Source organism: Melozone crissalis, unplaced genomic scaffold (assembly GCF_028551555.1).
Source record: "Melozone crissalis strain CALT ecotype California unplaced genomic scaffold, PUWL_Pcris_2 ptg000062l_1, whole genome shotgun sequence".
NCBI classification, from domain to species: domain Eukaryota; kingdom Metazoa; phylum Chordata; class Aves; order Passeriformes; family Passerellidae; genus Melozone; species Melozone crissalis.
In genome coordinates this window covers 3,742,297-3,761,054 of record NW_026535840.1, presented here as the reverse complement: position 1 = coordinate 3,761,054, position 18,758 = coordinate 3,742,297, and the positions used below count along the sequence as shown (strand labels likewise).

At 44.9% G+C, this 18,758-nt stretch overlaps 1 protein-coding gene across 2 annotated transcripts in view; it reads right to left on the bottom strand.

The window, feature by feature from the left end:
* The window catches only part of MICU1 (mitochondrial calcium uptake 1), a 214,249-nt gene that overhangs the window by 173,523 nt on the left and 21,968 nt on the right, over positions 1–18,758 (bottom strand). For both annotated transcript variants that reach the window (XR_008483830.1, XM_054288300.1), the window contains exons 5-6: positions 14,720–14,882; positions 6,123–6,166 (exon numbers count right to left, since the gene is read on the bottom strand). Coding sequence is in view for 1 of the 2 variants with exons in the window: in XM_054288300.1 (XP_054144275.1) it covers positions 6,123–6,166; positions 14,720–14,882 (207 nt within the window). In the remaining variant the exon portion in view is untranslated. The remainder of the gene's footprint in view (positions 1–6,122; positions 6,167–14,719; positions 14,883–18,758) is intronic.

Sequence of the window (18,758 nt, the reverse complement as noted above, 5' to 3'; positions counted from 1 at the left end):
GCCAGGGAATCAAACTAACTTGGTGGCCTCAAAGGGAAAACACAATTTTCCAACAGAGCCAGCTCTATCACAGTCTCATTGAGCTGCAAAATAAGACAGAAGCCTCAGAGGACTCTGTGAAACCAGGAGGGCAGGGAGACACACATCTGAGCTTTGCTCAAAGCAGATCTGTTAACAGAGCCAGGTATTAATGGTTACCCTGAGGACTGTTCCTTCCACAGGCCAAACTCAGGTGTTCTGCACTAAATCCTGCAGGCTGAGATCAAGGAGAGCACTCAGGAGTATTTACGAGAGGAGCAGGGGGAAGAGGTGAGAGTACACTGTCCCTTTCACATGAAAAGTGCATTTTATGAGGTCTGAAGCACAAACTAATCAAAGCACATGCTCTCTGCTTTGTACCTGCCAGAAATCCTGGTGGGAGAGGAGAGGGTTAGAAAAGGAAAGAAAATGAGGGAATGCTTGGTTACACCAAAAAAAAAGCACAAACCAGAATTAGAATAAAGACAAGTATCAGAGATACTAGCAGCTGGAAGAAACACCTGCCAGGGACCTGGAAACCAGAACAAAAGAGGACAAAGAACAACCAGAGGATTTTAGTAGGAGCCCTGTGGAAACAAGCAGCAGAATTAGGGATACACAAAGATAACAGCACAGAGAGCTTTGTCAAAGCCAAAATACACCACAAATGTTTGGTAGAGGAGTTAGGAAAGGAAGACTCTTGTTCTGTACCTAAAGCAGCCCAGGTGCCCATAGGGATGTTTGTGCACTGTGTTAGAAGCAATTAAGAATTTTCTTTGATGAAATCCAGTTTTATTAAAAACAAACCAAGAAAAGAATTTGCACATTTCAGTGTCCACACAGGTCCCAGCAAACAGAGAAACTCAGAACTAACTGAAGCAGACAGGAGGGTCAAGTTGGGCTGGGAGGGGAAAACCAACAAGCAAAGACACCAACCAACATGGACAGGGTGTCAGCAAAGAAACCAAGAAGATAAAAACCTTCTCAGCTCAGCTTGGCTGGTTATCTGCAATAAACTGCATCTCTGCTTGCTTCCACAAAGCCACAGGCAAGGATTCTGTCTCACCACTTCCTTTCAGCCCTTTCAGGCATGGCAGAGGAATGTTATACAGATCAGAGCAAGGTTATTATCCATGTAAGAAGGTGCCTCTTGGTTATTATGCAAATACTATCTGTGCTGAGATCAGAGAGTGCAGGAATTTAAAAGCAGGGAATCTGAAGTTGGACAGTGACATTTCCCAAGGATTATGGACCAGAATGGCCAAACACTTCAAGGTGTCTCCAAGCAAACCATAACCCAGCCCCATCAGCTCCAGCTGGGGACACTGGGGACACATTCATTTCAAACTCTTGTCACAACAGATGCTGGCAAGACCCCACACAGTTGGATTTAGAGGACTCTTCACCTGTTTTCATGGCATTTAACCTGGAGAACACACCAAGTGTCCTCCAAGTGCACCTGCACTTTATGCTGCTCTTTACAGAATTGTGATACTAGCTTTTGGTAAGGCAACATTTAGAGCTGCATCCTTTGGAATTAAGGTTTCAGAGGCACTCACACCTCCAGGGAGCTCAGAGCTCTGACCCAGTGTTTGGCTCCTGAATGACAGCAGGATTTTAGGCTTGTCTCACTTGCTGCAAGTTTGGGTGCATGGCAGCTTATCAAAGTCTGTGGGAGCATCATGCTCCAAGCAAAGCTCATCCACAGAGCAAAGGATCCCAGAAACTCCAGCTGATAAATCAAGGCTCCTTTCCTTCCCACTCTTTCAAACCTGTGAGCAAGATCCTTCAACCCACCAGAAAAGGATGGTGCATCTACCCCTCCAGTCTTCTCCCTGGGGATCTTCCTCAAGTACTTTTTTCAACTCCTCTGCTCCTGAGATGCTCTTTAAATCATCTGGAAAGAAATCTGCCTGCTGAGCTGACTCCCAGCAAGTGTTCTTTAATGGACACACACCTTCAGGTCAGGGCAGCTGAAGATACTCATTGCATTGGTCCATGATATGACCCTGCATTACCCAGTGCAAGTGAATTTTAGAGATGTTTTACTGGCACTTAGAGGCACCATTTGAAGTATTTTCCTTGTCCTTCACCTTGCTTGGCCTCACTTTATGGCATGCCCAAACATCTAGAGAAGTAAACATAAATGCTGGCAGGAAATACTTAAGTCATAAATTTAATTAGAGGGCACTGAAAGCCTCTCTAATTACTTACTGCAGGAGGGGAAGCTGTTGCTGGTAGCTCGAAGGCTCTTGCCCTTATTGAGCAGCAGCAAGGAATTCTCCCCACAGGAGAAAAAGGAGCAAGTCAAGTGTATCCTAATTAAACTAATAAGCCATCTACAGTGGGGCTTTTATTTCCTAAATAGACCAGAGGACTCTTAAAAGCACTGCAGCTCACCTCCACCTTTCCACCAGGCTGCAGTGCTGGGGGACACCTGGGAGCTCCCGTGCTGGCTCACCAGGCTGGGGACAGGGTGGACATGCAGCTCACAATTCAGAGCAGTAACATGAGCACCATTGTTTCTTTGTTTTTTTGAGAGATGAAGCTTGTCAATCATTAGTGCATAAGCCAAAAAAAATAAACAGAGAGAGCACAAGAAATTTTTTAACAAACTCTGCACGACAACTTACGTAACGTTAATGAAGCTTATGCCAGGTTGGATGTGCTAAGAAATCTCTACTACTTAGTGAGAGCACATTCATCACTAAAACATGAGCTATTTCTCCTACAGATGGGTTAAAAATGCATTTGCTTTCCCACTGCCCAATGCAGGAGGGAAGAGACAGTGGAAACACAGCAGACAGACAATCGTGGTCTGGGCACCTCCATGCCCTGAGAGTGTGCCTGTTCTCACATCAGCCTTTTGCTCAGGCTCCCTATGAAATGTCTGCAAGCTGATTAATACCTCCTTTCTACTCTGAATGAATAGTAATCAATGCCTCTTTTCCCCTGCTTTGCTGAGTTTGCTTCCCAAGGGAAGAAACCACCACTCTTAGACAAAAATGGAGCCACAGGTTGCCTCCCTGTACACACGAGTATGAGCCTGTGCTGGCACACACATCTGACCAAAGGTTTGTGCTGGCTGAGTGTCTCCAGGGTTTTTGGTCTTGCAGGAGTGAAGAAAAATCATTTAGGCTCAAGTTACAGGAGCATTGTTGCCATTAAAAAGGCAGTAACATCTACCTCCCTCTCCAGTAACTCTATAAATTACCAGTAGGAAGAAGGAGGGGCAGGAAGAAGGGAAAAATGTGGATTTTATCTTCTCACCCTGGCACTCAGTCACGTGCACAGCAAGCTGGCTCAGAAACCCAACAAAAGCACAATACAGAGGCACATCACTCCCCAAAATCCTTTGGCAAGATCAGCCCTGATCACCCCACAATGGCCAATTTGTTGTTTTGATGGCAGCTTTGCCTAAATAAAATGGGTTCTGGGAAAGGAGCAGCTCTTACATCATCCCACTAATGCTGCAGCACCTAGATCTCAAACACACATGCTTGAAATTGTCACAGATGCTACAAACACTGTCCTGGAAGATGTCATTAAAATGCAACTAACTGCACAGACCTTTTAACTGAATCTCCCTCTAAACCACTGCTTGCATGCAGACACCACGTTTGGAACTTTGCTTGGAACTAAAATCAATCCTCCTTCCCACTCTTCAGCCAGGGTCTGGCCTCTGGATTGTCAGTGCTTTGCAGCAGCACAGCTTGCTTAGTCTGACAGTTCACAAACTCCTTTTTCCTTAAAAAAGGAGAAGAACTGTCCAGTGACCAGGCCTATTTTTGAGTACCACAATTCCCATTTCTCTGTGTAATATCCATAAGGATGCTTAGGGGAACAGGGATGACCCTCTCCCCCTTCTGCCTGAGCTCAGCAGCTCCTCCTGCACACAAAGGCAAATCCCCTGCAAGCAGAGGCTGCTTTGATAATCTAAGAGGAATGTGTGGCTGGAATCAGGCATGGAGGGAGAGATGCAAAAGGGTTTTATCACTATGCAAGTGAAACTCAGAATGTGTGAGGTCAGCTCTGCAGCCCCTCACTTGTGCTTGGCTGATAGAAGCAGTGTTATTTTTTTCAACTGGAACCCAAAGCAAGCAACAAAATGAGAACAAGTTGCTGTCAGATCAATCTACTGTCAGCTTCCTTCATTACCAAGGGAGAGCCAAGGCCAGCTCATTTTATCCTCTCCTCAAATTATCTCTCACCTGGACATTACCACTGCCCTAATAGCCACAGCCAGATGTAGCCAGTCCCAAAGTGTCTTTAAGCAGACAGCCAAGCAAACAAGAACCTCTATTTCTTCATTTTCAGAGTACACTGCTTCCAGGGTGTTATTAGGCTGTGGAAAAATCAGGTCCCAGGAGAAGACAATAATAAAGCAAAGGCCACTGCAGTCCCCTCAATCTGCTGCCTCACTTTCAGGCAATCAAACCACAGCATGGACACATCCAAGTGCAGCAGCAACATCTCGAAGTTATATAAAAATATAAAAAGCTATTTCAGTCTACTACAGGTCAGAGCCCTGGGTGCTGAGGGGCAAAGGAACAGAAAGTTGAGTTCAAAGGATTTGCCTTTGGATCTTTTCTCCAGAGTGCTGGGAATTGCCTGCAGAGTGCTCAGGAGCAGGAGAGCCATTAGCACAAACAGTGTGGGATTCAGCACTGCTTCCCTACAAACAAATCCTGTTTATGTAAAGCCCAGGGGATGAGGGTGATAAGATAAGGGGGTGAGCTTGACAAGATAAAATGATGAAAGTGAGTGAATGCAAAACAGACTGTCATGAAACCACAGAGAGAAACACTGGGTATTTTGCAAAGAATACACATCCTTCCTTTGGCTGGGTTGTTTTTTTAATCCCAAAAAGCAGACATCACGTTTGTGGCAGGGGGGAAAAGAAAACAGGTGCTCATGACACGCTTTGGAGCTTTATGTATCAAAACCAACTGCCAAAATCCACCTCCCTGTTGTCTGTTTTCCAGCAAAACCCTGCTCTGCTGCCTGGGTAACCACACACTGGCCCAGTGCTCATACAGGGACCCCAGGTATTTGATCATCTTGTTGTTACCTGTGCCTGCTAAACACAAACCAGGGAATGAAACATGTTCAGCCCACACTGGGTTTATATAAAGCTTTAAATTCTTTTTTTCCCCCAGTGTCGAAGCTTTCTGGAAATGCCTGACACTGTGCCAGGTGCACCCTGCAGCAACAGGGGGGAGATGCTGATGTCCCTTTGAAAGCTTCATTTTCACATGGTGCAGATGAAAATGCTGCTAAAAGCTGGAGGACCATTGTGTGATGTGATGGAAAATTAACTAACCTGCAGTTATCTGCATCAAGGAGTCCATCTGAGCTGCCAGTCCTGGGACAGAGCTGCCTTTACCACCCCACTGGGATTTCCAGTGGGGATAATTAGGTCTGTGGATAATTAGGTCTGTGCTGTCCACAACAAGTGGGATGCTACGTGGCTCCTCATTCACAGGGAGACAAGACTAGATCAGAATTATGATTTTTACCTCTCACAAACACCCAGAACAGTTGTGCAGTGCTGCAGGAAGAACCTGGGCTCAAAGGGGGAACAGAGAAAGGCTGTTCAATAGGGGGTAATACCTGGGTGAGACACAGAAAAAAACCACAAGAGCATCTCCTTCCTTTAGAAATCTGGAGATGAGACTGGAAGGGAAAGGTCCAGAGAGTTTCCCCTGAAATGATTTAACCTGTGGGGCTCTCACACAGTCAGAAAGAAGTCTGGGAAAGGGAAAGGTCCAGAGAGTTTCCCCTGAAATGATTTAACCTGTGGGGCTCTCACACAGTCAGTAAGAAGCAGCAAAGAAATGTGATTACAACCTATGATTTCCCAGCCCACCAGCATATAGGAGTGGTAATATTTTGTCTGTAAACATTAAAATAAGGTCTCTTTAGAGAAACAATCTTTCTGTCATTACAGAAAAAGCACTGCAATGCTGCTGCAAACCAAAATGCCCAGAAGAGAACACTTGACACACTTCATTTAACTTCCACCCTCACACAGGTAATAACTGAAGGATTCTAGGTCAAAAAAAACATTAAATAAAATACATTTAGCAGTGCAATGTGCTCACCTTCCCATCATAGCGTTTCACTATGAACTGGTCCAGGCCCAGGTCTGCAAGAGAAAAAAAATACAGAAAAGAAAGCTTTTATGGCATAGAATTAAATATTTCTTGTGTTTTCTGTTTGAGAGGACTGGAAAGTAAAATGCACAGTCTGAGTAACATGTGTAGGAAACATAAGGACAGGAGGAAAATTTTGTTTGGTTTTGTACATTTTGTACTTTGTATTTTGAACACAAAAAGCCAACAAACTCATGAAATCAGAGAAGAAAACCCCCTTCTACAGCAGGGCCAGCAAGAGCTCAGCAATCAGCACCTCTCAGGAGCCTGAAATACCCTCCCCAAAGCAGATCCCTGCACCATTACCAGGCAAACATTTCACCTGTGACCCTTGGTGCTTTTAATAACACCTTTCAAATGGGCCACAAAGGGGAAAAAATACTTGCTCCCATAGTTAACTGGGATGTCCCCAAGCAAATCCAAAGCTTGTTCATATCTGAGTATAAAATAAATAGAGTTTAAAGGAGATAAGTTTAGATGCATTTGTAAGAAGTGGAGTCCTTTAGCTGGATTGGAGAAAGGCAAGGAGAGGGATTGTTTATATCAATAAAGTCTCTGATACCTTCCCAAAATGTTTATTTATGTTGAAGTGGGGAAAAGAACATCCCAGCCTTAGCTGAGTTAAGGCACAAAGCCCAGCAGGCTGCATCTAACACCAGTGACTGAAAGTATAAGCAAGATGACAAAAAAAATTCAGGAAGATTAATTATCTGAGCTTTGCAATCCAAAGTGAGGGAGCTGCATCCTGAGAAGAGATTAAGCAGAACTCAAGTTGAGCATTTCCAGTAAAACTCAGGAGAGCAGAGGCTGATTTTTGGTGCTCTGAGAAATGAAACCTCCACAGAGCGACGTCCTGTGCATCTTCTGCCACTGTTTATGGTAATTAGCACATTCTCATTTCAATTTTAATTAGAAAATAAAATGGAAAAACCAAAAGAAAGCCTTCCCCACGCCTGCTGTGTCACCTGCTTTTGAAGGAGGATAATGAAACCCTTCCTGCCTGCCGGAAAGTTTCATGGCATTGTGCAGAAAATGGAATTATTCATTGCTCCAGGGTGACCCAAAGCAGCTCCAACTCCTCTGCCACCAATTTCAAAGGTCAAGGCAATTGTCACAGGGCTTTCTGCACTTGTGACAATTCCAGCCAGAAAGCACCTTCTCAATATTTTGTGGGCCTGATAACAATGCAAATTGCATATTCATACACTTTTTCAGACTTCAATCTTCTGAATTGTGTCCTTCTCCAAGCTGTGAGTATAAATGCAGTAAGTATTAGTGCATTTAGAGGTAAGATTTGTCTGATAAATGTGATTATTTTATCACAGATACTTTATGTGGTCAGAGCTCACCCTGACCATCCATCTGCATGGTGACATAAGCTGAGCTTATGTGCATGTGACATAATAAAGTCATTTCTCAGGGACACCTCCTTTTCCCATGCCAGGAAATGCTGCTGAAAGGCAGATTCCTGACAGCCTGACATTACACATGTACTCATGGAAAGCCAAAAAAGGGACAGGGGTTAAAAATAGACAGTGAAAGTATGTCCTAATGGCATCTCCTGCAACTGGACACTGGGAAAGCACAGAGGTTTCAATAGAGAGCCAAAATGAATGGATGATTGTCGCAGACAACTTTTATGAAAAATCCTTTCCTTAGCATTTTTCCTCTTGAGAAGCTGAGAGGCCTCAGGAACAAAATGTAAACATTGATTATCTGCTGCTGTGGAATGCAACAGGTGCATCTGTGATTGGTCTCATAGAGTTGTTTCTAATTAATGGCCAATCACAGTGAGCTGGCTTGGACTCTGTCTGAGACAGAAGCTTTTGTTATCATTGTTTTCTATTCTATTCTTAGCTGGCCTTCTGATGAAATCCTTTCTTCTAATCTTTTAGTATAGTTTTAATGTAATATATATCATAAAATAATAAATCAAGCCTTCTGAAACATGGAGTCAGATCCTCATCTCTTCCCCAATTCAAGAACCCCTGTGAACACCGGCACAGACGATTGTGTAGAGAACAGCAAGAAAAGATAAGCTGATAATATAATTTTTTATATATAAATGCCATATGTTTCTAAATAACTATAAATATTCATTGAATAAATAAATGTGGAAATGATGGCTCCTGGGCTGTCCCAGCAGGGGTGTGGGCACAGGCCCAGGGCTGTCACTGTTCCCCTGCTCAGGGACATCCAGGGCTGTGTCCAGTTCCCCAATCCAGGAAGGACCTGCAGGGGCTGGAGCGTGTCCAGGGCAGGGAATGGAGCCCCAGGAGGGGCTGAGGGAGCTGGCAAGGGGCTCAGCCTGGAGCAAAGGAGGCTCAGGGGGCCCTTGTGGCTCTGCACAACTCCCTGCCAGGAGGGGACAGCCAGGGGGGGCCGGGCTGTGCTGCCAGGGAACAGGGACAGGACAAGGGGAAAGGGCCTCAGGCTGGGCCAGGGGAGGTTTAGGTTGGGTATTAGGAAAAATTCCTTCACCAAAAGGATGTCAGGCACTGGCACAGGCTGCCCAGGGCAGTGGTGATGTCACCATCCCTGGAGGGATTCAAAAGCCATGCAGATGTGGCACTTGGGGACATAGTTTAGTGGTGGCTTGGCAGTGCTGGGCCAATGGCTGACCTCAATCTCAAAATCTTTTCCAACCCAGATGATTCCACAATTGTACTGCACACACAAGCACATTGGCTTCCCCCAGTGTTTGACATGGTCACCCTCCCAGCCATGCACAATGTCCCCTCTCCTCTGCTGCTTTAATTAAGCTGCACACTCAAATTCCTCTGTGAAATTCTCCTGACATTGGTCCCGAGAGAAGAAGCCAATTCAAAAGCTAAAAGAGGCATTTTTGTTCAATTCATACACTTTTACTCTATACATTTTCCTTTTCCCAGGACAGCTTTATTTTCTTTTTTAAGCACTTAGCTGCCTGTTTTTCCATAAGCCTTTAAACCTGACAAAAGGAAACCAACAAAGAGGGTCTGTTACCTGATGCCTGGGGTCTTCCTTTAAATTAGATAAAAACACCAAGAAAGTGCAATAGGAATTCAGCATTTGTGTGGGCTGGTGAGCCAATAGGACACTGCATGGATGAGGACAATCCCAGAGAAGAGGGAAGGGAAGAATGGCAGTTATTGCACATCTGCTTTTCAAAGGGCAGAGTGGTGTTAGAGCCACCACAGGATTGTCTCTAAGTGCCACACTCCCAAGACAAACAGCCCCTGGCTGGGCTATTGTTGCTGAGCTGCAGGAACACAGGCTAATAGGCATGTTGAACCAGGAAAAAAAGAGCTTTTCCATCTTTACTGAGGGGCAGGGGCTGAAAAAGCATTCTCTCAGAAGTAGTTGAAAGGATTTCCTCAAGAGAGGCAGCAATGAAAGCCAGGAGTCATTTCAGAAAGATACCTGGCTGCCTCAAGCTTTCCTGGGACATACACATGGCTAGCCTGGATTGCAGTGATCACCCAGAGTTTCCACCATGATCTGCCCCAGAATACACTTATATTTACCTGAGACCCTGAACAACCCCTCACCTTTCCCTACACATCCCTTTTGCTCCTGCAGCCAAGGGCTCTGCACCAGCCCCCCACTGCCAGCAGCATTTCAGGGACCTGCAAGGATTCCCCAGTCAGCTTCCCTGGAATGTTTAACCACCCCTGGTTATTGCCCCTGCAAATTCTGATGGCACCTACCAGGAGCCCCAAATAAACAGCAGCACTGCCATGGAGTATCTAAGCACCACTAGAAATGTTATTTCAGAGTAGACTGACACCATTTACTCACCAATACCAGGGATATAGGCTGCCACTTTTATTCGTGTGATGGTACTTTCACAGCACTCTAAAAATAAAAATGATTCAATATAAAGCAAAAATTACTGAACACTCACTGCCTGCCACAAAGCGGAGAAGGTGGTGTTCAACAGCAGAACCATACTCCCTGCATTTACTTCTCTCATTTTGGAGGAAAGGAATGAATTTTCATGGAGAAGGAATGAATTATGTTAAGGAAAAAACACAGAATAACTTGTTCCTGCTCTTGTTCAGCAATAGCCAAATCTAAAATCAAATGCTTATTATATTCCTATTGATTAACAAAAACATACTTTCCATGGATTTTCTCAAAGCCAGTTAATTACCACACTTGATAAATATGCAGTCAATTACTAAGCTCTTCATGTTATCTTGTAAAAATAAATCCATAGGCAGTAGGTTATAGACTGCAGTTCTAAAAAACATTTTAAAAAGGAGCTTCCAGGAGAAGGACAATTATATTATGCCAAGAACGCAGTTGAGATCAATTAGAAACCACCATGATTTCCTCTGGGACACCAGCAGCTTCTCACTGATGGAAAAACCTTTTCAATTCCTTCCAAGTCTTGATATCCTTGTCAGATTTTGCACATTATTTGGGTAACATTCACTCATGATCTGCTTTTTTTTCCCCCACTGCTTAATATATACCATGGACTCCTTTACTGCTAGCAGATGAATAAAAGGGCTAATTATGAAGACTGAAAAGCTGCTAACTGTGCTTGTGATATGCCACATTATGGCAGGAGAAAATGCTGGAGCAAGCTTTCCCCTCCAGAGCTGTAATCCAGCATCTGATTGTTGTATTCAGAGTATTTCCTCTCTGAATCTAAAATGGAATCTGCAAGCAAACAATGAGCTGCCTCAGGGGACAACAGCCCTGAAGGACAACAGCCCTGAAGTGCTCAGCTTCAATTCCAGGACTGCTTTGCTCCAGGAAGGAAGCAGCAAGGGACTTGGTTCTCATCTCTCTGCTCCTGCTCCATCAAGGCAGTTTCCCTGTGAGACATGCACTCCTAACACACCTGCTCAGCCACACCTGGCACTGTATGGAAGCCTCCTTTGTGTGACTTTCAGCACATAAGCATAGAGGTAAATGCATCTCTTGCTCCTCCTTGGCTCTTTTCCTGGGCTCTCATATCAGGCCTGACAGGCTCAAAGATGATTCTTGCCCAGGCATTTTGTATTTCCACGGAAAAAGAGCCCCACCTTGGTCAGGAGACAAATGGATTTACCTCTCACTCACATCCTTGCTCCAAAGAGCTCTTCAGCAGATGTACCAGGGAAGAGTAGGGAGAGAATTCCCAGAAGGATTGGAATCCCAGAATCTCTGGCTTCCTTCTAGGTCTTAAATATCCCAGCTGATCATTTTGTGTAACTTTAGGGATCTGTACCAGCCCAGGGAGTTCTCCCCTCCTCATTACATGAGTGCTTGTCTCAGCTCCTGGCTGATGGTTGTACAGGAGATCAGATCCACATTTCATAAGCTTTAATCAAAATTACAAATAATCACTCATGCACTGTACCACCCCAGAGGCCAGCTTGTGCTCAGCTCCCCATGCAGCTCAGACGTGGAAAACAAACATTTTCTACCAGGAGAAGCAAGCTGCACACTCTACCTCTGCCACCATCCCCTCACAGAGACACAGCTGCTGCTTCTGCCTGGCCTTCAGCAGCATCTCTGGGGTCTCTGGCACTCAAACAAAACAAACAACCCAACCAAAACACCTTCCAAGAGTTCAGATATTTCACTTGCTGCTCATTATGTGGTGAAGCTCAAATGCATCTTTCCTCTGGCAGGAGTCTGGGATAATCAGCCAGGTCAATACAGGACTGGTTTGGGAAGAACCTGCTTTCATTACAACATGCTGGGATGAGATAGAAGTAGTATTTTTTACTTCTTTCAGTCCTTATTGCAAAGGCCATAGGAAAGCTGAGCATGACACAGCTCCTTCTTAGTCCAGGATGCTCCAAAATACTCGCTTTCCTCAGGAAAATGATCAGTGCAGAATGGCCCAGATAAACCTGGGGAAATGGAGGGAATCCTTGCACTTCCCACCAGAGACAGAGAATTTTCAGCTTATTTTCAGCTGGTTTGGGACTGGGGTTCCAAGGAAGCACCAGGCAGGAAACAGCCATCCCTTCCCATCCACTCTTGGAGCAAATTTAACCTCTCAGGTATGAGAGGACATAAGAGAAATAAAAATAATACAGGACTGCAGGGAGCAGAAATCACCACCCACGCTTCTCCTGGCACTTGAACTTTCCAGATAGCACAGAAAGGAATTTTTTTTTAAAGCAGCTTTCAAGTTTAATGCCATTCTTTGGCTTCTTCTGACAAACCATTCCAAGCTCAGCAAGCTCATGTCATTACTTAAGCACAGCTTGCCTGTTTGGGAATGCTGTGGCAAGAAGTTTGAGTGAAGCAGAGAAAGCAATCTGCAGGAGCTGAGGGATTGGCATTCATTTTCCCCAAGCTAGCAAAACACAGGCCAGAATTAAGCTGACACTTTATTGACAATAAATCAAACTTTCCCCTAAATCCATAAAAATGAATCAGGCACACAATACCTTCACAGAGGATGAGCAGTTTAAAAATAAATACAACAGAGACTGAGGCACCTCGTTACTCCAGATCACTTCTACTCCTCAGTGTTTTCTCTCCCTAAAACAGCAGAGGCTTTTACAAGAAGTTACTCCTTGAAATGATGAGCTGCAGCTTGAGCACACTGAGGGATTACCTCCAGGAGGTTCCCCAGGAACACACCAGGCTGCACCAACCCCAAGGAAAGGCCTGGGATGAAGGAGGATGCTCCAGCCCCAGTGCAGGGCACACCCAGGCTGTGACTCAGGATGAAAGCAGCCCCAGCATTTCCCAGCTAACCTGGAACCTAAATTACCCTGTGAGTCAAAAGCACCAGCAGGGTGTGAAGTACAGAACTCATCTGGCCAGCAGGTAGCACTCTTTGTTTTCCATTTCTGATCTGAAAACCAGACCTATCTTCCTTTTATTTTTTACTACCAGCTTTAAAAACATTTCAGAACAAGGTTATGGCTGGTTTGACTTTATTGTAGCAATAACTGTTTTACTCTTCTACTGTTCATTATGTGTTAAAAAAACCCATTTACTGTGATTGTGATGATGTACAGAGCTGGTAAGGAACAACCACAGTAGAGCAGCTCCATCTAGAAGCAAATCCACAAAATTTCTTTAAGTGTTCTGAAGACAGATTTTTCAACTCAACAAAATCCAAGATGCCTCCCTTCCTGCCCTGCCCAAGCTCAGCTCCCATCCCATTCCACTTGCTAGAAACACCTAAATCCACTTTCTTCCCTCCCAAGCTGCTGTGTGTCACTCACTGGCAGCATTTGCAGGCACCATGGGGACAACATCAACAGCCAGGACAACAAAGGGAATGCAATGGGAAGTGAGTGGCTAAGACTGATGAATTAATTATTTCCCATTAGTCACCTCTGCTTGTCTCTGAGGGAGGTGTTTGCTCAGCATACTTGCACCTATTTGCTGTACACACCCTAAAATGCACCAAGCACGTGGAAGAACTAAAAGAAGAATCAGATGTGCTGAAAGAAACACAGGATGTTTTCAGGTTTTAAGCTCCCAGACAGGTGCTACTGCTTTTCTAATCACCAATTCAAGGAGTCTGAGACAGACAAGATGGTAACCTACAGCCATGAATTCACATGGGAACTACAGCCATTTCCAGGGAAAATGGAAATTTAGGATGGAAACCTAAATATCAATTCACCTACATGCTTTAAACACTAATGCCAGGGTTATTTTTTCTTCCCTCCTGCACACACTTCATATTGTTATTTTCTAAGCACAAGGGTACACAGTATTTAATTAGCAGCTGTCATCTAAGATATCAAAACAGTTTCACAATTTGGACATAAAACCCCACACTCAAATATTTAACATTTGGGGACTGCAGTTCTTCATAAATGTCTGCAGAGACAAGGGAAGTTTTAATTTGACAAAAACCTGATTCATTCTTTGAGATATAATGTGGGAGATCAAAAAACATGATCACCCACATCTCACCCCAAACTCTAAAATGAATCTCTAAAATGGAGACAAAATGAATCTCTAAATGGAGACCCCAAACATGAATCTCTAAATGGAGACAAAAATCTCTAAAATGCAGACAAATGCCTCCTGCTACACAATCAACACCAAATATTAAGGACACATTTTTCCAGACAAGAGCAAGGTGTCTCTCTCCCACTTTTTGATTGCCAAAACCTCCCCAGGTACTACAAGTGTTTGTCTGCAACCCACAGGGAATTTGAAGATGGCAGAGATGAGCCCTACCCTGACCACCATCACATGGGGCTGCCTCAACCCCTTTGGAACCATTTAGGTTGGAAAAGACCCCTAAGATCACCAAGTCCAGCCTTTATTGCTGATGTTTTCCTTGCCAAAGCAACCTCCTTTTGTAGGTTTGGGAAGTGTTTCAGTTCAAGGCAATATTTCCCTATTAAATATAGGAGGCAAGGCATCCCATCTGCTCTTCAGGGCTCACACCAGCCAGCTCTGCTACACTGCAACAGCATTTTGGGAAACATGAAAGGACTCAGGCTAATTTTGGGCTTGGAGCAGGAGACCTTCAGGAGATGTTTCCTAGCCCTGGCAATCAGAGCTGGGAAGTTTACAGAGCAGGTGAGCAGAGCCTGGGGAGTGTCAGCTCTCCACAGCAGCTCCCCTGCAGCACTCACTCTCTGGCTGCTTCTCGTTGGGGGTGATGGATCTCACAAAGTCCTGCGGGGTCATGAACACCTCGGACTCGCCGTGCTCGTTGATCACCTTCAGCGTGGCAAAGTACCTGAAGATTTTGTCTGGTGTGGAGTAGGCTCTGATCCTGTTCTCATATTCCATCACCTGAAATGAAATTCAGCCAGCATTAGATGTGCACTGTCCCTGCCCCACGCTGATTCTCAGTCCTCCAAGAGATTTGCCACAGGACAAGTTGCATGCAGAAACACAACTCTGGACTCTTTTGGCATTACTCCTTTCAAAGACCCTTTAAATATCCAGGAAAACTGGCCATATCAGCTGCTGATGTCCCAGGATGAAGAACAAACACTAAAAATCTTTACTATGAATAAATTTAGACTCTTCATGGTCGCAGAAGAAAAACAAATTCACAAAATCCCTGAAGGTGTTTTAAAAACATGAGCATAAGAAAACACACTGGCATCACATTTGTGAATCTAAAGCAGCCCAACATCTTCGCCACAGTGCTGAAGGGTTTGATTTGTGATTAATATATGAAGTAAAAAGTCTTGGAAGGCTGGGAGAAACCTTTACTTTCAAGCAGAGTCTTGGAAAAAATCACTTGGAGCCGCAGCTGGTTGCTCAGTCACCCAAGCTCATTTTTTCCTCTTTTCTATCACATTGGCAGAATTCCCCAGAAACTCAGTCCTCCCCACCAATCTGCTTCTTCCTAACTCTGCCAGCAGTGATTTTATTTTTTTTTGGTACCTAGAAGCAGCTTCCCTTCAAACAGCTGGAATTAATCAAAGACAACGACAGCTTTTCTAAACAAAATCCCAGCACAAGGCCACAAGGGTGGAAAAAGGCACACACACCTACACTCCATCATGTATAGCACAGAAAACTTTCCTCCTTACTTCAGCTCTTCATTCCTGCCTTATATGCTGTGCTTAACAGTCCATAATGTACTTGAAACCTGCAGCTGGCCAAGAGCTACAGGAGGAAAAAATCCCCTCCAAAGATGTGCTGCAAGAGAACAGGCAACATCAAGGGTACTGCCAAGGCAGCTGTAGATCATTCCTGGCTTCGGTCCTGGCTCAGCCTTGTCCTTAAATTCCTGAACAACTTCCTCAGCCTGATGTTTATCACACAGAAAACACCCTCTTTAGTTTTTCTTACTTCTAGGATAAAAAAAAAAAGCCAAATGTTTCAAATCCTCCAAGCCAGGCCTTGGTAAAGCAAAGCCTCCCTCTTTATTTGCCCCAGATGACATTCCCTGGAATGACAACACCTAAAGCATTCTCCCCACTCCTCTCTGCATCACCACAGCTCTTCCAGAATTCACATGTCCTTGCATCAACCACTGCAGGAGAAAGTGGTTTTTTCCCTAGGGCCTTTGTACCTCTAATCAACAAACCTAATCCCACTTTTATTGCTTCAGTCCACAAGGTTCTGCACAGCTAAGGGCATTGGAATGAGGAAAATTGCTTTATAGCCAAGCTCCAAGTAAAAGATGACACCCACTTTTCCACCTCTTTCTGGCTTTGTCTACTGCTCCCCCCTGGCAGGAGGCAGCTCCTTATGCCAAAGTGATCCTTCCACTTGTGGGTGCAGGCCATATCTCACTCCTGCCTGATCTCATGAATAACACCCCACCCAGCTTAATCAGCCAGAAACAGCTCAGTATTTTTACCTTCAAGGAAGGCAAATAAAACAAGGGCAGTATGAAACCCCAGACTGGAGCCAAGAGCAGACACCACAGACCAGCTCCCTCCATCCATGGCAACCCTTCCACACTGCCTGCTTTCTAGCTAAAAAACCTCATCAACCAAATCTTCCAAGCCTGTGGTAAAGTTTCTTGCAAGGCACTATGAAGTGCTTTCCCTCAACCCAGCTGGGCACAACCCAACAGCCCCACTGCTGCACCAGAGACAGAGTCCTGACATTCTCCACTAAAACCATGTTTCATTTTACCCCACTTGACGCCATATCCACAATGGCTCTTCCCTCCACATCTGTTTTAATCCCCTGCCAAGATGCTGCTCTCAGGCTTGTTGCTTTCAGGTGCTTTTCTCCTCATGTTTAGAATATTTAGAGTATTACTTGCACAACAACAACAGCTTACTAACAACATGGGCTCAAAACCACATCTCCTGTCTCATCTTACAGCACAAAAACGCACAATGTGGACCAAAAGAGTAGAATCTAAACTGCTTTTTAGCATCTCACATGCTGCTTTCATCACAACTGAAATCTCACTTCTTCCACAAGCTTCCCTACAAGAAGGGAACAAATGCAGCCACACTCCTTCCCCTTTGCCTGCAGCTGAACCCACAATTACATCATTCTTGGTAATGAGCTAATCAGCTGGCAAAAACTGACAAATGTTGCAGCCCATCCCTCTGGCTGCAAGGCTGGGTGCAACACGAAGCCAGGTCAAGAAGGGAGCAGCCAAGATGCTGCAAATGGGGAAAACCTCATTTATTTGTGCCTGTGCTGAACATCAAGTGGGTGCTAACAAGGGTGGCCTGATCCCCCAAAACAAATGTGGAGTTAGGAGCCCATGTCTTGGGTACAGACAACCATTTGTGAGGGGTTTTTGCACTGCTTCAAAGCTACCTGGACTGAAATCCATGCCAGGCAAGTGTCTCCTCTCCTGACCTCTCACTTTTCTGCAGTACAAACCAGTCCTTGATGCAAGGAAGACCAGTCAAAATTCTCCTCCTGTCTCCAGAAATGCAGCCTCAGGTAATCAGGCACCTTGAGAAAGATGATATAACCCAAAGGGAAAAATCTCTTTTTTGCATTTATGAGTAGAGCATGTGCTGGAGGAGAAAGACAAGTAAGTAATCCCTGCTGCTCTACAAGAGTGAAGGTGCTGTTGAGACTGTCAATGTTTATGCCAAGCCTCAGGTTAAAAGAAAAAAAACCTAAATTCTATGCTGACATGAAAATAAAGCTCTAAATTAACATCTCAAGGCACAGAGCACCACCAGGGCCTCCCTGACTATGCAGCAGCACACATCTTTACAGGGGAAATTAATTAGGACTCATTTTCTTCGTGCTTCCCCCTGTGACACACACCCAAATGAAGGCTCAGCACGAGGAACACCCCAAGGCAAGATACCTGCAGGACCCAAACACTGCCAGTACATCTTGATAAGTCAGCCCTAGTGCTGCATGCAAACACTTTTAGCAAGTTAATTAACACATCAGCCCGCCCCCATCCTGTATTACAGCTCATTAGCCTTCAAACTATATTGAGGCACTCAAGTAATCTTTTTTTCTTTTCTGCCCTGCTGCACAGACAACACTTGCCTGGGAAGCATCCACACACAATCCCAACACCTGAGAGTGCTTTATGTTCTTTGTATCTCAGCTTCCCCCTCTCACTGGATCACTATCTAAAACAGCAATGTCAAACTTAATTTACTGCTTCGCCACTAATCATCATCTTCATTAAAAGCAACATTAGGATAACAAACAAGTGTTAAACACTTCCAATTAGGCTTAATTTTTTCACAAGGAAAATCCCACGCTATTTTCAATTAATTATGGGAAGAGCTGGGAAGAGTTTGTACTGTGGGTGGTGCTTTGTTGGGGTTTTCTCAAACAGACAGAGGAGTCAAGAATCCCCGGGGTGCTGCACAGTCAGGGGAGCAGCACATCCGGGGAGCAGCCCTGATTTGAGTCAGGAGCAGGGCACACCTTCCCCTGACATCCGAGCTGGCCACATTCAAACAGCTCCGGGTGACTCACTGCAGCAGCTGCTGACCAAACACCGAGCAGGCACCCGGGACAATACCTGGCACATCCTGCGTTTAAAGGAGCTTTTGCAACATTGGCATTCGGGCCACACAAGGCACATTCTGTCTGGAGGCTGCAGAGAAAAGGCTTGTGTTGGCACAAAGATGGTGAGGGCTGTCCCCAGGGAAATTGCTGCTCCTGCTGTTGGAGAAGGCACTCTGGGATGGGAAAGGATCCAGGCCACGCTCTGCTCCCACCTTTTGGGCACACCTGGCTTGTGTCTCATTTGGAAAT